At 37.8% G+C, this 24,374-nt stretch overlaps 2 protein-coding genes across 19 annotated transcripts in view; one reads left to right on the top strand and one right to left on the bottom strand.

Moving 5' to 3' along the window:
• Positions 1-8,447: 8,447 nt before the first annotated feature.
• On the bottom strand, positions 8,448-17,830 carry TIGD4 (tigger transposable element derived 4). 12 transcript variants are annotated; one of them, XM_047717660.1, is made up of 4 exons: positions 17,704-17,830; positions 15,491-15,576; positions 11,079-11,163; positions 8,448-10,750 (listed from the first exon to the last, which is right to left on the bottom strand). In XM_047717660.1, the coding sequence occupies exon 4, from the start codon at positions 10,289-10,291 to the stop codon at positions 8,756-8,758; it is 1,536 nt and encodes a 511-aa protein (XP_047573616.1). In that variant the 5' UTR covers positions 10,292-10,750; positions 11,079-11,163; positions 15,491-15,576; positions 17,704-17,830; the 3' UTR covers positions 8,448-8,755. The 12 variants fall into 12 exon arrangements, with proteins under 12 accessions (XP_047573616.1, XP_047573614.1, XP_047573612.1 ...); XM_047717658.1 differs by having other exon boundaries at positions 17,512-17,796; XM_047717656.1 differs by lacking the exon at positions 15,491-15,576 and having other exon boundaries at positions 17,512-17,796.
• An 84-nt stretch (positions 17,831-17,914) lies between these two features.
• Positions 17,915-24,374, top strand: part of ARFIP1 (ADP ribosylation factor interacting protein 1) — a 107,157-nt gene continuing 100,697 nt past the window's right edge. For 2 of the 7 annotated variants that reach the window (XM_047717666.1, XM_047717672.1), the window contains exon 1: positions 17,943-18,165. The gene's annotated coding sequence lies outside the window, so the exon portion shown is untranslated. Of the gene's footprint in view, positions 18,166-18,287; positions 18,386-20,242; positions 20,358-24,374 lie in introns of all 7 variants that reach the window. The other 5 variants (XM_047717671.1, XM_047717670.1, XM_047717668.1 and 2 more) reach the window with 5 other exon arrangements.

Below are 24,374 nucleotides of genomic sequence, written 5' to 3' on the forward strand. Positions count from 1 at the left end.
GTGACAGGTAATGGCCTGATTTGGAAGAAAAAGTCTCAAATTTTAAGTTCTGCAGCCTAAGTATAAGTAGATGATGTAAGAGGTTGTTAGCCTTGGAGTAGACTTGTATTGTACACACTACAGTTCAGGGGGGCAACTGTGTGGCTCAGTCAGTTGAGTATCCAACTCTTGATTTTGGCTCACATTACGATCTCAGGGTCATGGGATCAAGCCCCATGTTGGGCTGTACACTCAGTGCAGAGTCCGCTTGTCCCTCTCCCTCTACTCTTCAACCCACTCGTGCTCTCTTTCTCTCTCTCTAAAATAAAATCTTTATAAAAAAATAAATAAAAGATAAGCTTTGGGGTGCCTGGGTGTCTCAGTGGGTTGAATGACCGACTCCTGATTTTGGCTCAGGTCATGATCTCAGGGTCATGAGATCAAGCCCTGGGTAGGGCTCTGCATTGGGCGTGGAGCCTGTGTGGTATTTTCTGTTTTCCTCTCTCATTGCCTCACCCACCCTCCCCATGCCCAGGCATGTTCACACCTGTGTTCTCTGTCCCTCAAAAAAAAAAACACCAAAAAACCAAAAAACCAGACAAACAAAACCTTTACTTGCCCATAAGCCCCATTCCCATTCAGTAGCAAAAAACAAAACAAACAAACAAAAAACAAACTTAATCTTTCCACATAAATATAACTGTCTTTTGGTTTAAGACTTAATTTCTTCATAAACTTTATTCAGACATCTTTAGATTTAAACTCTTCCCCAGAATTACCTCTTGGTACAGGTGCAGGAAATTGTTATGAATAACAAAGGTGTTACAAAAAGCTAAACTAGTCAATATGTAGGAGGGGGCTTTCCCTTTGGGAAAAATAAGATTCTTGCCTCTACCACACACAAAATAAATTTTAATATGAAAACAAAACTTTTAAGCTAATAGGCGAAAATACAAAGGAATATTTCATGGCCTTTACGGAGGAAAAAGAAAAATAGTAATCAGTAGAAAAAAAGAAATTCAATGATCTCTGTTGATAAATGATAGTGAAATGATCTGACTAGAAAACAGATTGAGTTAACAAGAAATTTTGGTGATGTAACTAGGTATAAACCAGTCAAAAATCATTCACTTTTTTTAAATCAGAAAATAAAAAAGAAAATATTCCATTTGCAGTAGCAGCTAAACTATAAAATACTTATGGATAAATTCAGAAAATAAAGCATAAATACGGTAATCTGAAGTACACATAATAGTAATTACATATATTGGTAGATAGATACGTGTATTATATATACTTTCCTATACGTTTTAATTAAAAATTTAGGATTAGAGTATGTCAAATGAGTGATTACTCTCTTGGATATCATACATGAGTTTTTTTCCCAAGTTTATTATTGGCTGACTTTACAATAATTTAAGAAATTAATGTAGGAGCACTGCGTAAGTCGGAGTCTGGTCATCATTTCCTTTGTTTTGTTTCCTTTTTCAGTAACTAATTTGTTGGTTTAATTTAATTTGGCAATTAATTATTGGTCACATGAACAATATGAGATTCTCTTAAATATTCACTTCTGGGTATACGAGTGAGGGAATTATCTCTGCAAGTTAAGAGATACCATTCTGGATCTTTTTGGGGAAATGGTTTCCCAACTGGGCAGGTAGTGACAGGAAAGGGGCTCTTATCTCTATGCGTGTTACCTATTTTGCAACATAGAAAATAAGGTGTGGTGTCAACCAATAACACAGGCAATGACTTTGCATTAATAAAGAGAGTTCAGTGGCATACAAAGAGGAAGTTAGGGGAAAACAAAACAAAACAAAAACCCTGTCTTTATTGCGAGTACAGGAAACAAGACTATCAGCAACTTTGCATGTAGTTCTCCAACTGAGCATATATTTAATTTATTGACAGCCTCTTTGTATTTAAGAGGCAATGCTGGGGAGATATATATGAAGGCATAATACAACAGCCCCACCTTTAAAAAAAAAATTAAACATGATTTTGTTGGATTTGATGACTAAGAAAAAAATAAGTAAAAGTGGATTGAAGTGGGGCCCTATCCTTTCAATTTTTCCCCCTGACACATTGGCTAAGACTTCTCTTAACAAGGAAGCTGACTTCTTTGAACTTAAATCGGGCTAATGCTTGGAGATGAACATGCACTCTGCAGCAGATTAAACCAGCAAATCTAGTTTTTCACCAATTCAATACTATGAGACAGATCCTATTTCACTTGGCAAAGAAATTTCTAGCCTGGCAGTGAATGGTAAGATGTTCAACAAGGAGAATCCGAAGAATAGGAGATTTTAGTTCCACAATTTGCAAGTCAAATTTAGAAAATATCCAGTTCAGGCAAGCACATTTGCATATATGTGCAAGTAAAAGAAGTTAAAAGAAGTTTGGACCTTGACATTACACTCAATATTACACGTATTTTCTACTAAAAAAACTTGTCTTTTTTTTTTTTTTAAACATTTGTTTATTCATTTGAGAGAGACAGGGGTGGGGAGGGGCAGAGGGTGAGGGAGAGCGAGAATCTCAAGCAGCTTCCTTGCTGAGTGTGGAGCCCTACACAAGGCTCTATCTCACAAGCCTGAGATCATGACCCAAGTTGAAATCAAGAGTCGGTCGCTTAATGGACTGAGCCACCCAGGCACCCCTCAAATAGTTCCCAGTCTTTTGTTTTAAGCTGCGATAGGACCAAATCTTTTATCTGCACTCTAAAACATGAAGAGTTGTTCTGAAAGCCGTTTTGTAATCTATCTGATAATAAAAGCTGACCTGATATGAATTTGTCAATAAAAACGACAAAGCTATTAAGCTATTTATAACCTTTATATATCTAACTTCATATGAGTATGCTTCACTGCAGAGTTATTAATGTTTGTGGGATGCTGCCTTAGTATCTCCTCGGAATGTTACATAATATGAGGTATACACATAGGGCACCGGGTGGCTCAGATGGTTAAGGGTCTGCCTTCCACTCAGGTCATGATCCCGGGGTTCTGGGATGGAGCCCCATGTTGGGCTCCCTGCTCAGTGGGGAGTCTGCTTCTCCCTCTCCCTCTGCCTCTCCCCGCTGCTTGTGCACTCATACTCTCTCTCTCTCAAATAAATAAATAAAATCTTTAAAAAAAAGTATACACATATATATTTTTTTCAAGTCTGATAAATTCTTAACTCTGAAACATATGTCCCCAGGGTTTGGGATAAGGGATGATGGGGCTGTATACACTGCAACAAATATCCTGAATATTTTTATTTTGTTAGGATAAATTTATATCATGTACAAAACATTTTTAAGTCAGATTTTTTGGGTTTGAATCCTAGTTCTGTGATTTATTAGCTATAGCTATACTTAAATTTTCCTAGCAGTAAAATGGGGAGGATAATAGATGGAATTATTCTGAGTATTAACTAACACAGACAAAACACTTGGAAGTTTGATAATTAGTATTTAGTATACACCAGCTATAATAACTAAATGTACCAATTTATTTTTCTCACAGCAGTGCACCCATTTCTCTATGTTCTTGCCTACATTTGGTATTAACATTCTTTATAATCTTGTCTAATTGATGGCCCTTCCCCCAAAAGATGTCCCATTTTTTTTCTTGTGTTTGATTCCTAGTGATGTTGACAATATTTCCATACTTTATCAGTATTTTTATACTCAACTATTTTTTTTTATAAATTTTTGTTATGTTAGTCATCATACAGTACATCATTACTTTTTGATGTAGTGTTCCATGATTCCTTGTTTGCATATTATACTCAACTATTTTTGAGTGTCATACCTTTTAAAAAAGATTTTTCTTTTAGTATGTTTTCTAATACTAAAATACTATTTAAAATTTACATTTACCTTTATTTTTCCCAGTATTTTCAAATTTCTGTTTTCCTTCTCTTTTTCTTTCTTTCTTCCTTTTCTTCCTCCATTTTTTTTTCTTTCTTGACTTCCTTCATTTCCTTTAGAGTTTAATTCCTTTAGGATTCATTTTGATGTCTTTTTTTAATCTTATATTGTTAGCCATTTAATATCAGTTACTGAATAATCCATCTATTTCACCAGTGATTAAAACACATTTTTATCATGTGCAAATTTTTTCTAGACATCACATATTATTCTTTTGATTGATCTATTCTCTTTGCCCACACCATATTGTTTAAAACTCCAGTGTATGTCAAATACTCTCTATTTTTATTTTTCAAAATTTTCTGAGATACTGATACATATCCTTACAGAAAAAAATCTGATTTTGCAAAATTTTTAACTTGCATTAGGATTAACTCAGAAGAAATGAACATATATTTCAATATTGAGCCTTTCCATTTATTCAAAGCCATGAAAAATATCATGTCTTCTTAAAGTTTTGTAAATTGTGAGAGCCTTGCTAATATAGCCGATTAACAAGTTCTGAAATATACATACCCTTTTAGATTATAGCAAGTTGGAAATTGATAGAGCAAGTCACAAATTGGTTAATATCTGAATACTTTTTTTGAGAGAGAGAGAGCACACATGAGAGCTCAAGCAGGGGGAGGGACAGCGGGAGAGAGAGAATCTTAAGCAGACTCCATGCTGCTTGCAAAGCTGGACCTGGAGCTGGATCTCACAATGCTGAGACCATGACCTGAGCCAAAATCAAGAGTCAGATGCCTAACTGACTGAGCCACCCAGGCGCCCCATATGTGAATATCTTTATTGGTACTAGGTAGTTGTTATGCACTGACTGTTTGTCACCCTCCAAATTCATATGTGGAAGCCCTAAGTGTAATGTTGCTTGGAGATGGGATTGGGGGGAGGTAAGTAGGGTTAGATGAGATTATGAAGATGGACTCCTCATGATGGAATCAGCACTCCTATAAGAAAAGATGCCAGACGTCTCCACCACCCCCTGTGGTGTGATGGCATAAAGAGGTCATGTGAGCATATGGTGGAGCAGATGACTCTCTGTAATATTTTGCTGAAGCTTTGCAAAAGGAAAAATAAAGGTTTCTAAGTCACCTTATTCCTTCATTCAAAGTGAAAATGTTTTAGTTCTACAGATAAATTGCATAGTCCTGGAAATGTTGACTTCCTGATTTTATTGCATAGAAGAATGCCAATGAGAAAATTGTCATTGAAGTTTAGTGACCACAAAGATAATGCCAGGGCATATCCGGTAGTAGTAGCATGGAGGCACCTTTCTAGTCATTCTTTATAGTTGGGGAACACTTTAGAATTTGCTAAATGCATTTGCATGCACAATTTTCTTTCATCCTCAAAATAAATTCAAATGAAGTGTCAGTCTCGTTTTATGGATAGTACAAACTGAGATTTAGAGAATTGAAATGTCTTTTGCAAGGTAGCATATAACTAGAGCTAGATTTAATTTATTCCACTGAATGAATTTTTTTTCTGAGAACTTACTGTGTGCAAACCATGGTCCCCAACCTAGTTCTTTCCTCTGGCAGTAGGAATTCTCAGCAATTAGTGTAGCTTCTTGACTGCCTTATGCCATGCTGTACTTAGCTAGGTAGCTCTAGGTACCCCCAAAGATCCAGACCACCATTGAACTGTGAATCTGTTGGCAGATATGGGTGCTACCTCCCCTAAGGAACAAATTGTCTGTCAGTCTCTACTGGGTCCCTAATGAGTCAATGATTGAAAAGGGCTTCTCTCGTCATCTGAGGTGTTTACTTGGAAAGCTCTTCTTCCGTTCTCCTCCCCTATTCTTCTCCTCCTCCCAATTATTCTGCTTTGTATACTGTAAGTGGGAGGTTTTACATTCGACCTTAGGTCCAAATGAGAAGTCAGCCAGGCAACATGAAACCCTCAGGTCTTGGTTTACTCATTGTCCTATTCTATCCTGAATCAAACCTTTCTCTAGTGAGGTGAATCAACATCCCAAATTCAATATAAGATTTGTTGTTTGTTGAAGTAGACAGAAGGGAAAACATTGTTGCAACCGTAGAAATTTAGAAAAGAACAATGAAAATAATACTACATTTAACTGAAAAGCAGGTGAATTGTTAAGTGAAGTTCTTTTCTGAAAAGACAAGTGACATTTAGTCCCAGCTTCATATTAACTGTGTGTGGAGAAGATAAATCAGGATTGAGGTATGCTGTGATTGTTCTAGAAAAAGTGAATTTAAAAATTTTTGTTCTGGGGCGCCTGGGTGGATCAATGGGTTAAGCCTCTGCCTTCAGCTCAGGTCATGATCTCAGGGTCCTGGGATTGAGCCCTGCATCGGGCTCTCTGATCAGCACAGAGCCTGTTTCTGCCCCCCCGCCCCCCGCCATTCTCTCTGCCTACTTGTGATCTCTGTGTCAAATAAATAAATAAAATCTTGGGGAAAAAAAAAAGATTCACTTAATTTTTTTTTGTTCTGAAAATTGTTTAAATTTATATAGCTTGTAAACTACACAGAAAAGTATACAACATTGGGGAGCCTGGGTGGCTCAGTGGGTTGAATCCTCTGCCTTCAGCTCAGGTCATGATCCTAGGGTCCTGGAATTGAGCCATGCATTGGGCTCTCTGCTTGGTGGGGAGCCTGCTCCCTCCTCTCTCTCTGCCTGCTTCTCTGCCTACTTGTGATCTCTGTCAAATAAATAGTAAAAAATAAAAAAAAATAAAAAACCTCTAAAGAAAAGCATACAACATTAACAACTTAAAGTTTAAATTTAAACCTGCAGGCATCTTTTTCTTATTCTCTATAGGAGACTTGTCTAATTTTATCCCCTTTAGATTTATTATACCCCAGAAATGAAAAATGAATCAGGTCACATAGGAGAAAAACCGGTGGGTACTTTCAGCACTTTGGGCATATTTATGTTGTTTCAAATATTTTCCTTAGAACTCCACTGGAACCTCTGTGTTACAGTGGTACAGAATTACCAAGCCAGAAAGTCCAAGTGTTGTATTAGCAACAGTGTTCTCAGGAGAGATCTTGGGAACAGAGCTATCAACATAGATTCAGCAAATTCTCTGAACTTTTTCACCCGCAGGCCTCTAAACTCAAGGGGGAAAAACAACAGCATTTTTTTAAAATGGAGTATAGAAAAGAAGCAGTGTGGTGATAGAAACACAAGGACTAGGTGACAGGGAACTACTACTGCATTTTGGTTTTGGTTCTGAGATTTTAACCAAATTATTTTTTCAGGTTTCAATTTCCTCATCTATAAAAGCAGAAGTAATAATTCCTATGTCATAGAATATCTGGAATGATTAAATAAAAATATTTGATATCAAAACGGTATGGAGTAGAGAAAGAGAAAAGAATGACTGAAGGCTCAACATAGGCCAGGTGCTCTAGCTACGGCTAGGGCTCTTCCGAGAGATTAAGATCCATGATTCAGGTCCACAGTTCAACTACGCTAAAACTTTAAATTAAATCATTAATTTAAATGCTTTTGATTAACTAAATCTATATGATGATCTACAAGAAATTTTCTTAATTGAATATTTTTTAAGGCTTGCTATTACTAAACCTCAAAAGCTGAATAAATCAACAATGGAAAATAAAAATACTTTCTATAAGTATTTCCTTCCAAATGTGTCATTTTTTTGCAGACTAATAATTCACAATAAAAATAATCCGTATAACATTTTACACTTTTTCAAAATACTTTTCAAAGTGTACCCTAAATTATATGTAATACATTAAATAAGTTTGGCATTTAAAATTTCACAACAGAAAAGTCTGACACGTTATATTTTTCTACTTTTAAAGGCTACTTTATGGACAGAGAGTAAATAACTTCACACAATATTTTAAAACACTCTGTAGACAAAACTTCCTCAGACAGAAATTTAATTCAATATGTTAGCCACTGAATTTGAAAGAAAAAAATATTAAATATATCAAAATATGCTGAAAAGACACTGTTTTCCCTGAAAATAAAATTCAGTAAAATCAAGAAAATAAAATGATAGATTAAAAGTTTCATCTGTTAAAATTAGAAAACTAAGAACCACATAAAACACTTTCTTTTCTAGTAACTTCATATATGTCTTCATATATACTTTTTAAGACTAATCTTATTAAAATATAAATATAAGAGTTCACAAATGTTTCAGTAATAGATTATTCTACTAAACACACACATAGACAAACAAATATTTAGGAAGAATCCAAATCATTTGGTTATAGATGACAAAAAGCATCTGATAAGGTCATCGTCTTTCATTTGACCTTCTACAGAAGTAACTGGAAAGTAGTGAGACATATATTTTTAATCACTTTGGTGTATAATTGGGTCAGATTTTATTTTCAGTACTTTTTCATAATTTCTTAGCAAGATAAGCTAGTTACAAGAAAAGTAATTTAAAATTAATATTTGATATGAGGCTAGATATATGTCATTATAAAAATAAATATCTAAGTAATAGATATTTTATTTCTAAGACGAGGTAGATAAATTAAAAAATTCTAGAACATGATCTGCACTTAAAGAAAATAGCAATCACCAATTCAACCTGTATGAATCAAATAGCTGAAGAGTTTTTTATTTTTGACATTTATATCAGGTATTTCAAGTACAAGGCCTCTGAAATACATTTTATACTCCCCCAAAACTTGCTAAATTGAAATTCATACTTTTCATTGACTTACTCATTATTTAATCTACCTAGGGAACTTTGCTATTCAGGTCAAAGACATATGCAATTAAACCAAAGTTTTCTTTTTCTTTTTTTTAATGTTTAAGTGGTATTTTCCCTTTATATACCTCGTAGAGTAAAATACATCAGGAAAAACTATTACTCTTCAGATATTGTACCACAAATAATTATTTAGATGATGAGTTAATAAAAATTTCAAGGTCTGCTAAAGAATTATGAAGCTCATCATTTATATCTTGACTTCTAAGAAAATTTTTAAGAGTATCTAAAGCAGTTAATGCCTCATTTTTTGATGGCAAAGGGAGTTCACTTCCTAGAGAACCATCATCATCCTCTTCATCAGAAGTATAAAATCCAGTTTCCTCTGATGGACTTTCTTCGGTCCATACCGAATCAGTTTCTGGTGCAGCTTCACATGTCTCCAAATCATCATCCAGGGCAGCATACTCTTCTATAGATAAACCTTCAGGAAATTCCACGCCTGTTGCCTGAGCATGGGCAACCAAATCAAGACCAGCGTCTGTCTCTGCATTGGTCTTGTCACTTTCTCCCTTTTGAGATTTGAATCCTGCCTCTTCATAGCTCTTAACAATAGTCTCTGGGGTTACAGCCCTCCAACAAAGGTGCAAAGTATCAACTGCATCTAGTAGGGAAAATGTAAATTCTTTGCTGCCTTCAACAGAGCTTAAAAATTTCTTGATAAGACAATGTCGATATTTTATTTTAAGGCTTTTAATAACACCTTGTTTCATTGCTATAAATTTGGAAGATAAACATGATGGAAAGAATGCTAACTCAATGGACTTTAGGTTCTTTACCTCTGGATGTGAAGGAAAAGAATCAACAAAAATCACCACTCTTCGTTGTTGGGCTTGAAATTTCTCATCAAGCTTCCGCATCCATTGTTCAAATAAGTCTGAGGTCATCCATGCCATTTTGTTAGCTTCATAACACACAGGCAATGATTTTATACCTTTGAAACAATGTGGATTTCTGTTTTTTCCAATGATAAGCAAAGGAAGTTTCTCTGAGCCATCCATGTTTGTCCCAACCACCAGAGTTATTCTGTCTTTGCATAACTTTCCGACGGAGCATGTCTCTCCTTTAAATGCAAATGTATTTGTAGGCAACATTCGATAAAGCAGCCCAGTCTCTTTTATATTGAAAACATTTTTAGGATGATAATCATTTAAATAATAAGGAAGTACATTTTGATGCCAGACAGTTGAAGGGTCTACTGGTACACCCGTAGCTTCTACAGGTTGAGCTCTGAATACTAAACCATACCTAGATTTAAAGCGATCCAGCCATCCATTACTGCACTTAAAATCATTATGTCCCAGTTTCTGGGCAAAATCATTAGCTTTTAGACGCAACATTGGACCATTAACTGGTACATTTAGACACTGAGCAATTCGATACCACCTCATTAATGCCTCTTCCAGATCTGTGTAAAAAGCAGTTCTCAGTCTTTTTCTCTTTGGATCAAATCTCAGAGATTCAAAGGCTTCTAGAACTTTGTCTTTATTCTTCATAATAGAAGACAATGAATTTTTCTTTATTCCATATTCAGCTGCAATTTCTGCCTTTTTCTTGCCACTTTCTACTGCATTTATGATGTCGATCTTTTCTTCAATGGATAAACTTTTCTTTTTCTTCACTGTCACGGGCAGGGCTGAGGCATCCTCCGAAGCTTCTGCCATCTCCACCAGTGCTTATGCAGAGATCGTTCGTCTTGCTGGTGGCTGTTTCTTTAAATTTCTAAAAATCGGTAAGTAAATGTATTTTCAAAGGTCCTGAATAAAAAAAACATTACACACAGCTAGAATATTTTAAAAGAGAAACTTCCTTCCCAGGACCTGTGCGGCTCAGTTTATAGTTTATTCAGTGCTCCAGAAGTCAAGCTAAAATAGAAATCTCATTATGTCAAACCTGTCCAGTCCTGCTGATATATTTTTGGAACTTCAATCCTTTAAGATGATCCATTTTATCCACGCGCGCATTCAACCTCCTATTAATTCTCCGCAGAAGGCCTCTGAGATAAGAAGCAAATGCATTCAGTAATTTTCATGCAAACTGTTACCCATTAATTTCCAAGTCTCTTCAGGGTGGAGAAGAAAGTGGTAGAATCCTTCTAGGACTGGAGGGTATATCTTCTGCCTCTTGAAAATAGAAAAAAAAAAAAAGAAAGAAAGAAAAGAAAAGAAGAAAAGAGAAAGCTATTTTAGGAACGATGTGCCCACTGAATATCAAAAAAATATTTATACTAACTAGTTATGCTTTTAATAATAATGAAAAGAATCAGAACATGTTTCTGCGAATCTAATAACCAAGCTTTCATGAGAAATGCTTACCTCCTAAAGGTCTCTGTAAAAAGCCCTCTAGCTCTGCTCTGTGCTTTTGAATTCTCGCTTGCTTTCAAGTGCTTTGTAATATATACTTCTGAAATAATTTAGGCAAATTTAATTTGTTTTAAAAATGGGCGCTTACCAAAATTAAAGAACTAAAAATGATGCTGGATAGATCTTTGGTGGCTATTTTTCACATGAAGTCACAACTGCCCCCTCTGACTTCTCTAAAAAAAAAACACAGACAGTAGTCACAAGGTTCAACTTTTAATAGCACATGGGAGAGAGCGTCCCCTTTATAGGAGTCGGGTAGAAAAGCTTTCACTAAAAATCCAATCAAGTGATTCCATTACAAATTTTAAAAATCTAAATATTGTTTCATCTAAACGCTTACAAACCTCGTAACTTTGGACCAGCTTGACACATTAGCCAGATGCACAGAGGCCAGAAAAAATCAACAACATGTAGAGGAACAAGCAAATGATTAAGAGGCGATAATGCAGAAAAAGACCCAGACCGGACTAAGAAGGAAAGTGACCACGGATCTTAATCTCTCAGGACCTCTCCTTCCCTATCTGTAAAATAAAGGGCTTATTATACTGGAAGGGTATGGGCTTTGGTGTCAGACACACCTGAGTTGACAAGTGATTCTGCCATCTAAACTTATGTGATCCTGGGTGGTTTATTTAACCATATGAGGCTTCAGCTTCCTTATTTGTAAAACAGGTGTAACTACAGTCCCGACTTCACAGGGTTATCGGACACTCAAGGAGATTCAACAAGCGAGTGGAAAGCACTGAGCACAGCACTCGGCCCCTTACAAAGTGTTCAATGAATGTTTGGTGATGATCCGTCATTACTCTCTCTCTCTAATGCCCCCTTGGCTGTGTTGATCCTTTTAATTCAAATATTTTTCAAAATCCCACTTGCAAACAGAAGCAAGAATCCCACTGAAATATATACTGAAAGCAGAGATTCTCAAAAATCAAACAGTACTGTGAGAACAGTCACAGTCACGACCTAGATAGGCTTGCCCCTACCTTCCCAGGTGGCACCTACCCTACAAGAGTCTACAGGCTCGGGGCCTACCGCAGGCCAAAGTAACAAGCTAATTTGATGAGCATGTGTTACTACTGTGTGAAATAGTGTGAGCACAATGTCCCTCAGGTTTTTTTGCTCTGTGCTGCCAGGTTTCAAGATGTCATGTGCATTTTTTTGCACAAAATTTTTGGACAAGACTTTTTGTCAAAATTCCTCTGCCTTTGTTGTCTAAAAAAAGTAATTTTTATCATAGGAATTACAAGTGGTAAAGGAGTTTCCTGCTGTTACTGTAAAAAAGTGCTAATAATAATTACGATAGCCCAGGGCTTTAGTTTCTAAACACCTTTATTTCCTGTATTCCAAACAACTCAGGAGGAAGATAAAACTGAATTTCAAAGCTCATATAGTTATAATGTGGTTGAGTGCAGCCCAGAATCCAGGCTTTGTAATGTAAACTCTACCATTCTTTTCACTGTATTGGAGTATCTCTGAATCACACTAGTGTGGCCTCCTCTGATAATAGTTACACACTCTATGTCCCCAGCACCAAGTCAAACCGAGGCAGCATTTCAACGCCTATCTGAACCTAACGAAACAAAACCAAACAACAATGACAACAACAAAACCCAAAACAAAACAGAAACAATATCAAGCCTCTACAAAAGAATGTAAGAATAGGCCTTTATGAATTCTGTGAACACAAATAGCAACCGTATCCAAATGCTAAGTGGGCTGACCTTTCTAAATAAATAAGCTTTGATCATTCAACTAAAAAATAAACAAAAAAACCCCTTTCTCATGTATGGGACCTCTCTGCACATTTTTCTGTAATTTTCTATAAGTCTACAATTACTTCAAATAAACATTTTAAAATATCTCACTTTTATTAGGAAGATACCAACCTTCAGAAATTGAGGTAGCAAGAACAAATTTTTTAAGAGAAAACCATGCAAAACTATGCTCTAAGGGAAAAAGGGACTCTCCCAACTTCTCTCTTCCTTTTGTCTTCTGTTCTTTCCCTTCTTCTTTTCTTCCTTCCTTCTTTTTTGCCTTCTGCTTTATTTCATCATTTCTCAGAAATAAACCCTATCACCTCAAATAACGAGGATAACAGAAAAAGTCACTTGAATTTCCTCCCATATCCCCTCCCAAATAAAGCAATATAATATACACAGAGATTAGTGATTATCTTGATCAAACTGAAAATAATGATATGTTTATTTAGGAAGATATTAGTTGTTTTCTGAGAGTTAACAGCATATATTTCCTTCCAAAACAGTAATGAAACCTACAATTTCCCATGGTAATATAAAATACGTCTTTATTCCCGAAACAACCACATGCCTAATGAAAAACCAGACAAGCCAGACTTTTTCCCTAAAAAAGAACAAGGCATCAATACTGTTTAATCAATGACGCTAACATTTTCCATGCTCCCACAGTATAATGTCTGGGATATTTCTTGCAGGGAGTAATGGCAGGAGGTGATATTTCTCAGAAGTACCCACTCTCTCAATTAAGATCATTAATCATTCTACTCCTTGAAAATGTTACAAAAGAGAAACACTGGACTACACGTTAGATGCTATTTTCTCTATGTCAACGGTAAAGCCAACTAAAGAATAAGAAAAGGCAAGTCACTAAAAAAGACCTACCAAGTGAACACCAAGAAAACAATAGTCAATTCTACTGGTAACAAGAGAAATGTAAATCTTCTTTCAAAACAGGAGATACTTTTTCATTATTTTTGTTTTGTTTTGTTTTTGCCTATCAGAATGGCAGTATCTAGCATTTGCCAGAATGTCATAACATAGTTTGTGAGGAGGTATATAAATTGGTACAAAGCTTATGAAGGGCAAATTGGTAATATGATACAAAAACCTTAACAATATGGGTAACTTTCACTGAACAAGTTCAGACCTAGGATTTTATCCCCAACAAATAATTATAAATATAAAAAGAACCTGGCTTACACATGTATTCATGATCTATCGCTGCATTTAGTAGCTTAAAACAATACCCATTTATTATCTCACAGTTCTGCAGGCCAGAAGTCCAGGTGAGCTCAACCGGATCCTCTGCTTAGGATCTCGCCAGGCAGAAATCGAGATGTTTGTCAAATGGGACTCTTATCTGGAGGCTCTGGGGAAGAATCTGCTTGCAAGTTCATTCAGGTTATTTGCAGAATTCAGCTTCTTGTGGCTGGAGAACTGAGGTCCCTGAGTTTTTTGCTGGCCGTCAGCAGAGACTGCTCTCAGCTCCTGGTTCGGATCCTTGACTCTGGCCCTTTGCATTTCGGCAATAGAGAACTTTCCTCCTGTCAAATCTCTCTTATGTTTTGAATCTCTCTGCCTTCATCGCGGCAACCACAGCAGGAGAAAACTTCCTGCTTTTAAAAGGCTCCCGTATCAGTTTAGGCCCATCCCGATCATCTCCCTTTTGATTAATTTAAAGTCAACTGATTACACCTGCAAAAATCCCTTGTGCATGTAATATAACATGATGAGAATGATGTCCTATCATGTTCATATGGGAGGGAATTATACAAAGTGAGAATCATTCGAAGTCATCTTAGAATTTTACCATACAACAATATTCCTCACATTGTTGTTTTATAATTACAGACCAAACAGGAAAGAACCGAAATGTATTAAAAGGACTAAGTAAATAAATTAATATATAAGTTAAAATACTACTGAGCCACTGAAGGAGAATATTTAATGATATGAAGGAAATTCCATAATATTTTAAGTGAAAAAAGCAAAATGTGAAACTGTATGCCAACAAAACTAGCGTATACTATAAGTTACATGAGTGTAGAGGCTCATGGCTATTCCTACAGTGCTTCATGTCCAGCAGACAGTCGGTTCTAAGTAACAATTTCTTAAATAAATGTAGAAAAAATATAAATGCATAGAAAAAAACCTGATAAAATGTTGAATATTAATTCTAGATAATGGAATTATGAAATACTTCAGTTTTTTTCTCTTTGTAGTTAAAGTAATTTCTACTCTTATGCTCCACTCAGACTACTGTTCACAGGCTTCTTTAGATGTTCCATTTATCGCTATCCTCTAATCCTCTGTTTCCAGAGAATTACACCGTGCAATCATTAATTAAATATGTTTCCATGAAAAGGGACCTGATGATAGAGAGTGATAAAATTATTGTAACATTACCAGAATTCCCCTAGAAAAGATCTGAAGGTATCACCTTTTTTTTCTCTTGAGGAAATAATATTTATATGCAGCATACAGTATTCAACATTTAAAGTGAAGAAAAAAGGTGGTGTGCACATTTAATTCATTCAGAAAGGAATAATATGCTCTAACCTGTTGCCCCCCTTCACTTGTGGTCAATAAATGAAATACAGGCTTCCTACAAGCCAACTGAATAAATAGCATCTGATTTTTCAAAAGCTGAATAATAGCCAGTAACAGTACAAAGGTAAATTAGTAGATAATCCCCATGTCATAAACATACAGAGCAGACAACTATTACCTTTTTCCTTACCTCTCCAAACATAGATGCCAATTTAGAGAAAAGAAGTAATCTTCTATTCTTCCTAAAGAGAATGAGCAGGCAGAATTCACCAAACTCTAGGGCAAAGAAAAAAAGAGAGAGGGTAAAGAAAGAAAGAAAGAAAGATCTCCATCTAAGTAGGGTTAGATTTAAAATAAGGTCTTTCTGTCAGCATAAAAAATTTCTTCCAAATTAAAAAATAAAAATACCAGCTACTGTTTCCTTTTTCCAAAATAAATTACGTAGAATTTCACAGTCTTCCATCACCAGCTGAAGTAGCTTTCAGTGTTTTCTTCGAGACAACTTACATTCTAATTTCCCCTGGGGCAGCAGAAATCATGGGAAGGCTAATCCTGTGTGGAGCCTTGCACTATGTAAGAAGAGCAATCACGTGCAGTACCGGAATCACACTGGACTGGAGTACCTAACATGATTAACGGCGCCTTCACCAAACAGAAATTATCATGAGTTCCAAACAGTTTGGAATCCATCTGAATCTCTATCAAAAACATGGGCACCTGCCAAGGAAACTATCCAGCTAAGGACAAATAATGAAAGCAAGTGTCCACCTTTTCAATTTAAGAAACACCTCTGAGTCTAACAATTTAATGGTTAGGCTAACTCTAATGAAGCTAAGCATTCCCAAACTCAAAAGACGCTTGGCAGGAATCCTTAAGGTGCCAGCCAACTCAAACAGTTAAGTACAGATCATTCAGGCACCACTGAGCACTGCCATGCTCCTCTTCCTAATTACCCTTCTGAAACTAAGAATACTTGTACTTAGCCATTAAATTCCATTCTGTTCCTATGCAGTAAGAGTAGTAATTATTCTAGATTGGGATCCTTTTCTTGTAATTGAGAAGACTAACAGGATGGCTTTGAACAGAAAAGTCCACAGGAGGCTTTAGAACTGAAGTTACAGTTTGAGTGATATACATTTACAGTTTGAGTGATATACATTTGCTCTTCTCTTTTTGTTAAGGACAGAGACACTTAAGATGAGGGTCCTTTGTACACAGATTCATGTTTTGAGACTTCAATACTGTTTTTGACAGAGGAAGTCTCCTGGAGATCTCAACCGATAAATAACGTTATTTCCTTTTGAAACATTTGTGTCGGCACGGGTATTTCCTATTCACGGATATGGGGAAGATATTTGCACAGGGATATATGATTCACTATTCTGAAACTTCCTAGAATTTGTAAAGGCAAAGGTCTGTCTTTGGGCACTGAGCCTTTAAAAATGTCTCATCAGCTAATACGACAAAAGCAGGTGAGAAGTACAGTCTAAAGAAGAGTAAATCCCACGGAAAGCACTGTTATCCTTCGCATTTCTACAAGTGAAAAATGAGCATGCAAGGCTTTCAAAGGAAAAACAGCTCAGAACCTTGATGAGAGATGTGGATGGACAACTGTAGGTACTCTATGCAAATGAGCTTAAGGTATGCCTATTACCACTGCGCAGCCATACATTCCCTCCATTCAGCGCCGGGAGTAAGGAGACTATCCACAGCACAGGCTGGGTCTCAACTTAGTAAACTACAAAGGGCTCCGAGAGAAAGGATTGCTCGGCGGTTTCTGTAGACAGGGCAGTGATCTACCTAAGAAGGAATAGGGCGATCAAATAAAGCAGAACTCAGTCATCTGGATAAAGAAACAGGAGCAGGAAAGAAAAGTATAAGGGGTCCACCGTCGGCGAGCGAGCAGGGCAGAGTGATTACAAAGACAGCAAGTCAAGAAGTCAGGGACGCCAGGCTTGGAGGTCTGGTCTTCCTGAAGGGGGTGGGCGTGAGTGACGTGGCCGGAGTGGGGCGCTCCAGACACCGGGGGAAGAGAGGGTGAGGCGCCCGCATCGCGTCTGTTCCTTAATCCCGCATTCCCGCCACCCTCCACTCCCCGCGGGGCTGAAACAACTTTCTACGTGCTCTCCCGCAGCTGAGAAAGCTTCGGCTCTCCTGTGATATGCGTGGCGGCGAGTTACGTCCACCTCCACCCTCCCGCCACCGGCTCACCGTCTGCTGGGGGGACGCCTAACGCGTGAAGCTGGGGTGTATGAGTGAGAAAGAAGGGATGCTGAGGGATCCAGGAGACCTCCGACCACTCAAGACCAGGCCAGCTCGCCCTTCTGCAAGCTCCCGGCTCTGGCAGGTGCACCGGGACCCGGGTGCACACCCCTCTGTGATCGGCCGCAGCCAGAAAATTACCCGGGCAACAGCACCCGCGGAGCCCCGGATGTGGTTGCTAGGGCCGCAGCGGGAGGGGCGGGGCCAGCCTCCAGGAGAGGGGCGGAGGAGGCCTCAAGGGAGGCGCGCTGGCACCATCGAGACGCGGCTGGGCCTGGCCAGATTGAGGGAGAGAGGGGCCGTCCAGGGCCAAGGACACGCTACTTCCGGTCTCCTCACTTCCGGCTCCGCTGCTCTCAGTGTTGGTGCCACAGGCCGGCTTGAGAGGCAGCCTGTCTGAGTGTCCTCGGCGGTTGGTCAGTGTGGGGCTGTGACAGCTGCAGTTGCTCCCCGCCCCCGAGGATCCGAGGTGCGTGGGGGGAGGGGAAGAAGGAAAGGCCCAGGTTGCGTTTCCGCTCGCTTGGTGCCAGGTTTGAGGCGATTCCCGAGAGCAGCGGCAGGGATAATCCTCGACGTGAGAGCTGCCAAGTTCCCCACAGACAGGTGAGGGCGGAGCCGGTCCGCAGGGAAGGGACGGGGCGGGCTAGTTCGAGGTAGTTGGCGGGGGCGGACACTTTGCTTCTGGAGCTTCCCATTCCGGACTTTCACTAGACACTAGTCCCTAGGCTGTGCCGAATCTGCCCAAGTATTCGGCCTTTCGTTTCTGCCCCAACCCTCTGTGTCCCGAAGCAGCCGGTAAAGAGGGAGGACTGGCCCTTGCAAGGTTGCACTCTCTCTCCTTGCATGCATTGGATGGGAAAAGGGGTGGCGGGATCCAGGTCTTTCTCCACTAAGTCTCTCGGAGTGGGCCACCTTCAGGTTTGATGTCCAGTCTTTTTTTTTTTTTCCCCCTCCTGCGCCCTCTGCATCCCCTACTTCCTCTCTCCCGCAGTGGGAGGAATGGAGATGGTGATAGTCCCTCCAAGAGGTTCACGGGGCACGGGTGCAGGGAGGAGCCTTCCTAAGAAACGTCCCAAGCCTGAGGACGGCCAAGGAATGCTGGAGTTTGGGAAGGAAGTCGTGCTGTCGTCTTCTAGTCGGTTCCTTTTTGCCAAGTTACTGTTTACGTGTCTAGGAAAAGGAAAGCGGTTTTTTTGTTTGTTTGCTTTTGTAAAGAACAGTTTCTAGACGCTTTTCCCTTTTACTTTATTGCTTCCTTTGTTTTGTTTTTATCTCCCTCTTGAACCCTTTGATCTCAAAAAGTCATAGTTTACACTTCCTACAGATCCTCAAGCCATCCCCTTTTAGGATTTCTGTCTCCTCCCCTTTGTTTTTTCCTAGATTAAAGTACGGAATTTCTCTAACTCGGTTCTTTTTTGTTTTCCTTGCTCAACATGACCAGCACCTTCTCCTGACTACTCTAACACTCCTTATCTGAGAAAATAGAAAATATTTCTAATTTTATTTTTTGAGTGAAAATCTCTGCGTCATTTACTTTCATTCCTTTTCAAATTAATAAATGCGTTTGCCTTAATCCTGGTTTATGCCTTTGAGTCTCATAGTCTAGGGAGTCCATAACTTTCAGTGGTCTCCTCATTCCCATCCCTGAAATAATGTGCAGAATTTTTTTGTGTGCGTGGGCAGGGGAAGTTGGGGGAGAATGTCCATTAACAAAATCAGATCCTCAAAGGAGATACAAATCCTCCAGATAGATTAAAAACCATACCTTAGTGTCTTGTTCAAGTTAATGACAACTTTTTTTGTGGAGCTTTTATTTTTACAAACTAAATAGCTTGTATTGGGAGAGTAGAATGCAGAGATTCTAACTTTATGCTGAAATCTCTTAACTGCTTCAAAATGTCAGTGTTTCTAAATTTTTTCTTAGACCTAGAGAAGGAAGCAAGACTGCCCACTTATTTAGTTCCTGATTTGTGGTTTTGAGGTTTCTTTTTAGGGATAGCTATTTGTGGCTGTGGCCGATGCTGTGGAGATCCAATGGATTTATAAACTAATGTGTTTATATTATTATTTAATACATATTAGATACCACCAACCTACTAGGTACAGTTCAGAATAAAAAATTTAAATTTCAGTTGTTCTTTGCTTTCATTTTCTTGTTTTTCCTTTGAGTCTTTGGCTTTGCTAGGAATGGCAAATATGTTTCAGTAGTGTAGTTCTTAAATTTTTGGTATGTTGCTGCTTGTCATCTCCTTTCCTTCTCTGTATTAGGTGTTTTAATGATTGTTCTTTCATGTGAATAAGTTAGTATCCCTCCAAACTTAACTTACTAATTTGGTTGGGAAGTGTTTACTGGTTGAGGGTTGAAGTTCTGAATGTTTGATACTAGTTTCATAGAATGTTAGAACTTGAAGAGACCTATGCAGGTTATCATAGTTTATGAAGAGTAACCAGATTCTTCTGGTCACAAAATTATTTTCCTGCAATCTAGCATCAGTTGAGGGAGCAGAAAACATAACTTTATAAAGAGTAGATTATGCTGAATTAGTTTCTTCCTAAGCTTATGACAAAGTCAACAGATAGGATATATCTGACACTATACCAACAAATAACATTTGTTTGCTTACTGTGTACCAGGCATTATGCTACATGTTTTATGTGACTATTTCATCTAATCCTCAAGCAACTTTGTAAGATGGCTAAAATCTCCATTTTATAGATGAAGAAACTAAAACTAAGTGATTAACTGAAGCCAAAGTAATCTGCTCAGGAGCACACTGGTGGATCCAGGATTGAACGTAGGTTGTTTGCTTCACACTGAGCTCTTAAGTACTACTCTAGATGGCTTCTACTGTATTTTCTTTATATCATTTTTGGCATGACTTGGGGGTATCTCACCTTACTTCCTATCAGCTGTTAAGAACATCTTTTCCCTTATTAATCTTCAGGAGATGAACACCTTTTTGAATGTCATAACTAAAAGTTGTGACAGAAAGAAATGAACTCGGCAAAAGCCTATGGAATGTTTATTTGATAGAGTTTTCCCATGGGGATGGATATAAATCTGTGGGTATGTTGAGTGTGTGGTGTATTATGCCAGGAGGAGTGGAAAGTGAGAAAAAGATTTTAACTAATAAACTTGGCTTTGTAAGAGTCTGGAGGTATAAATACATCCAAGAATGATAAATTTGGGATGGAGTAGGGAATAAACTCAGGATGAAGGAAGAAATAAATTCAGCAGGGAATTTTTTTTTTTTTTTAAGATTCATTTGTTTATTTTTAGAGAGCGAGAGAATCAGAGGGAGAGAAAATCCCAAGCAGACTCCAGGATGAACGTGGAGTCCAACTCTGGGCTCCATTTCACGATCCTGAGATCAGGACCAGAGCAGAAACCAAGAGTGGGATGCTTATCTGACTGAGCCACCCGGCTGCCCCTCAACAGTGAATTTAAGCTAAAATATGGCTATGGATGAAAGAACTAACTATGTATATACAGAGTGGAAAGAACTATTCCACATAATATGAAAGATGATGACTTAGGGACCATGACAGTCTGAAAGTCAGATGAGCACCAGCATTAGTTCTAGGGTATATGAAAAAGACTATAAAACAAAAGAATCTGAAAATAATCTTGTTATCTTTGGTCTACTAGCTTTAGTCAGCCATGGAAACCAATGAATAGCTATTGTGGATTCTCAGCTATTGTCTACAGAAGTATATATTTTCTTTTTCTCTTTCCTTTATTCCTTTTCTCTTTCTTATGTTTTTTATTCTTCTTCGTGATTTCTAAACCTTTGTCTTAGGGTGTTGCTGGAAGTAGCTCATATCTTTTGTGAAAATATGGCAACATCTTTGCCATATTCTCATCTAAGTTTTTATTTATTTTTTATTTTTTTTTATTTTTGTATATCTGTGATAGCTTGGGCTAATATTTCCTTGATATTCAGGCTTGATCTTTGATCTTTTAGGGAACTGTGATGCAGTTTTTGAATCAGGATCATGAAAACAGTGGAGTTGGTGATGAGGCCTAAATACCCAAAGGAGTCAGTTGACCCACTCATTTCTTCTAGCATGAGATAGTATTTTAGAACAAGGTTTCCAGACTTTGCTACATCATGGTGGAAATGATTTACTTATAGGGCAGATTATAGCCTGGCTCTCCTGGCTCCCTGAAGGCTGAGGGAGGGGTCAGTATTTCAGCACATCTATAATTCATTCTTGGCACACTGGTTGGAAAGCTTTGCTTTGGAGAAGAGGAATATGTTACTCTTTGTTTAATACCTTTTGTTTATTTAGCATCTAATAACTTACAAAGCACTTTCATACTTTGATTTTACACCAGTTTTTTTATACTCCATCTTACTCTTAGTTTTACTCCAGTCATATCAAGTAGGTAATATTACCATGTTAGAAATGAAGAAACTGAGCTTTTAGATAAAGTGCTTTGTATGAGGTCACACATGTAATAAGGGGTGGGTCAGGAATTCAAATCCCAGGTGGAAAGAGTCCTTGAGGGTTAAATCAGTGACCTGTAACTTCCAGGATGGCCAGGACCCTACCTGTTTTGTTTAAGTGCTACCTTCAGGGCATTAGGGCAGTGCTAGGTACATAGAAGTCCATAATAGCTGTCATTTACTAAGTGCCACTTTGGCTAGACATTATGGTTTATAGATGCTGTATGTTAGGTATTCTCATTTTTATTAACAAAAGAAGAAACAGGTACGGAAACCAGCAGAAGTAATTAGTCCAAGGTCATCCAAGCTGTAAAGGAAAAACACAGACTCATAACCAAAGTTGCTAGCTCCAAAGTTTGTACTCTTTTCACTATAGTGACTGATTTCATGACATTTTAGGGTGGAGATTGGGTTCCATTTAAAGTGTGTGACATTGGTGGCAAAAGATGACAGTAGTAAAGGGAGCTAGGCAAGTGGACTATTAAGTGTTTATTTTTGGCAGTTTAGAGGTTGAGTTCTAGAGATGGTGGTCGTCTTTTTAAAAAGATTTCCTAGGTATTTTGAGTTGGGGGTGGGATAGAAAAGTAATGTGCTACAACTCAGCGACATTGGTGCTCTGGTGCTTCTACTAAAAGGGTTAAAAATATAGATCCTCTTCGTATATGACTAAATATTAATTATAGGTTATTTCTTAAAGGTAGGTTTCCAGATTATTTTTATTTGAACTTTCTATATTTACTAATTTTTCTATGTGGCATATTAGTAACTTTTAAAAACATTTTAATTATACAAGCAACATATATTCTTCAAATTCAAATAATATCATAAGCAGATGGAATGAAAGTTTCTAGGGTTCTAATCCCTCTGTCACCCACACCCACTGTCAGTTAATTTGCAGGGTAATTGCTGGGGATTAGATGAAATAGATGAGGAATTTCTAAACTAGCTCTAATACTGTAGCACTAGCTACATGTGGCTATTTAAATTGGTTAAAATAAAATAGGAGTAGAAATTCAGTTCCTCGATCCCACCAGTCACATTTCACATGCTCAGCAGCCACATGTGGCTAAGTTGCTACTTTACTGGGTAGCGCAGGTATAAAACATTCCTGACAACGTGGGCCAGCTCTGCTAAAACTTTAAAATACTGTATGATTAGTGACATAATTGCTCTACTGTTGAACCAGGATTTTAAAAATCTCTGTATTCCCCATGGTGCCTAGCAGTTTTTGTTTTAGTTGATGAAATGCTATGCCGTATTCTCTCTCAGCTTTTTGTTTTAACTAAATCCAGATGGTCAAAGTCTAATGTTTTTCTTGGATATTTGGGGATTATAGTTAGCTGCTTTTCTAGGATAAAGATGACAGCTTTTCTAAGGGTGTATTTTCTATCTCCTCTGAGCTCTAGACCTGTATATTTTGCTTTCTAGTTAGCGCCCTCTTTCGAGTATAATAAAGGTATCTCAGATACAACATGTCTAAAACTAAATTGATTACCCTTCACCGCCACCTCCCCAAAACAAAACAAAAACAAAAACAAAACCCCAGATATTCATCCTCTTTTTTTGTTCCTTATTTCAGTGAGCAACTCCATTATCTTTCCTGTTGTAAAATCCAGAAAACTAGGAGTGGTTCTCATTAACTCCCGTTCCTGTATACATCCAGTCTATCAACAAGTTTTATTAATCTTACTTTCTGAAAATCTCTTGAATCTGTTTACTTCTTCCCATTTCCACTACCACCACTTTAGTTTGTTACCGTTGTCTTGCCTGAATTTCTACAATAGCCTCCATTCTTGTATGCCCACTTCTGTTTTGGCCCCTCTCTAAGCCATTAACCATCCTGAAGGCATAGTGGTTTATTTGAAACACACATCTGCTTGTCACTCTTCTCTCCACCTCCCCAATCTTTCTATGGCTTCCCATTGCTTCGAGGATAAAAGTAAAACCCTTTAACCATGCTTAACTCATCCTCACCCTCCAGCCTCATCTTTTACCATCTTTTGCTTAACTCTCCACTTCAACTATGCTGGCCACTTTTTAGTCCTTTGTACTTGTCTTGCCCTTTGCCATTACAGAGCCTTTGGCAAATGCTTTTATCCCTGTCTGGATCACTTTTTTACATTTCACTTCTCTTGTTAGCTCCTAGCTGTCCTTCACACTTCAACAGAAGTTTTGTTTCCTTAGGGAATACTCTAACCTCCCAGAACACACATTTACCACAGTTAAAATTTACATATTATGTATGATCATATGATTGTCTTTCTCTTCCATTGCCTCCAAACTCCTTGAAGATAGGGACCACATTTTACTTTCTTTTTTTTTTTTTTTAAAGATTTTATTTATTTATTTAACAGAGAGAGA

The sequence above is a fragment of the Lutra lutra genome, chromosome 2 (genome assembly GCF_902655055.1).
Source record: "Lutra lutra chromosome 2, mLutLut1.2, whole genome shotgun sequence".
Classification (NCBI taxonomy): domain Eukaryota; kingdom Metazoa; phylum Chordata; class Mammalia; order Carnivora; family Mustelidae; genus Lutra; species Lutra lutra.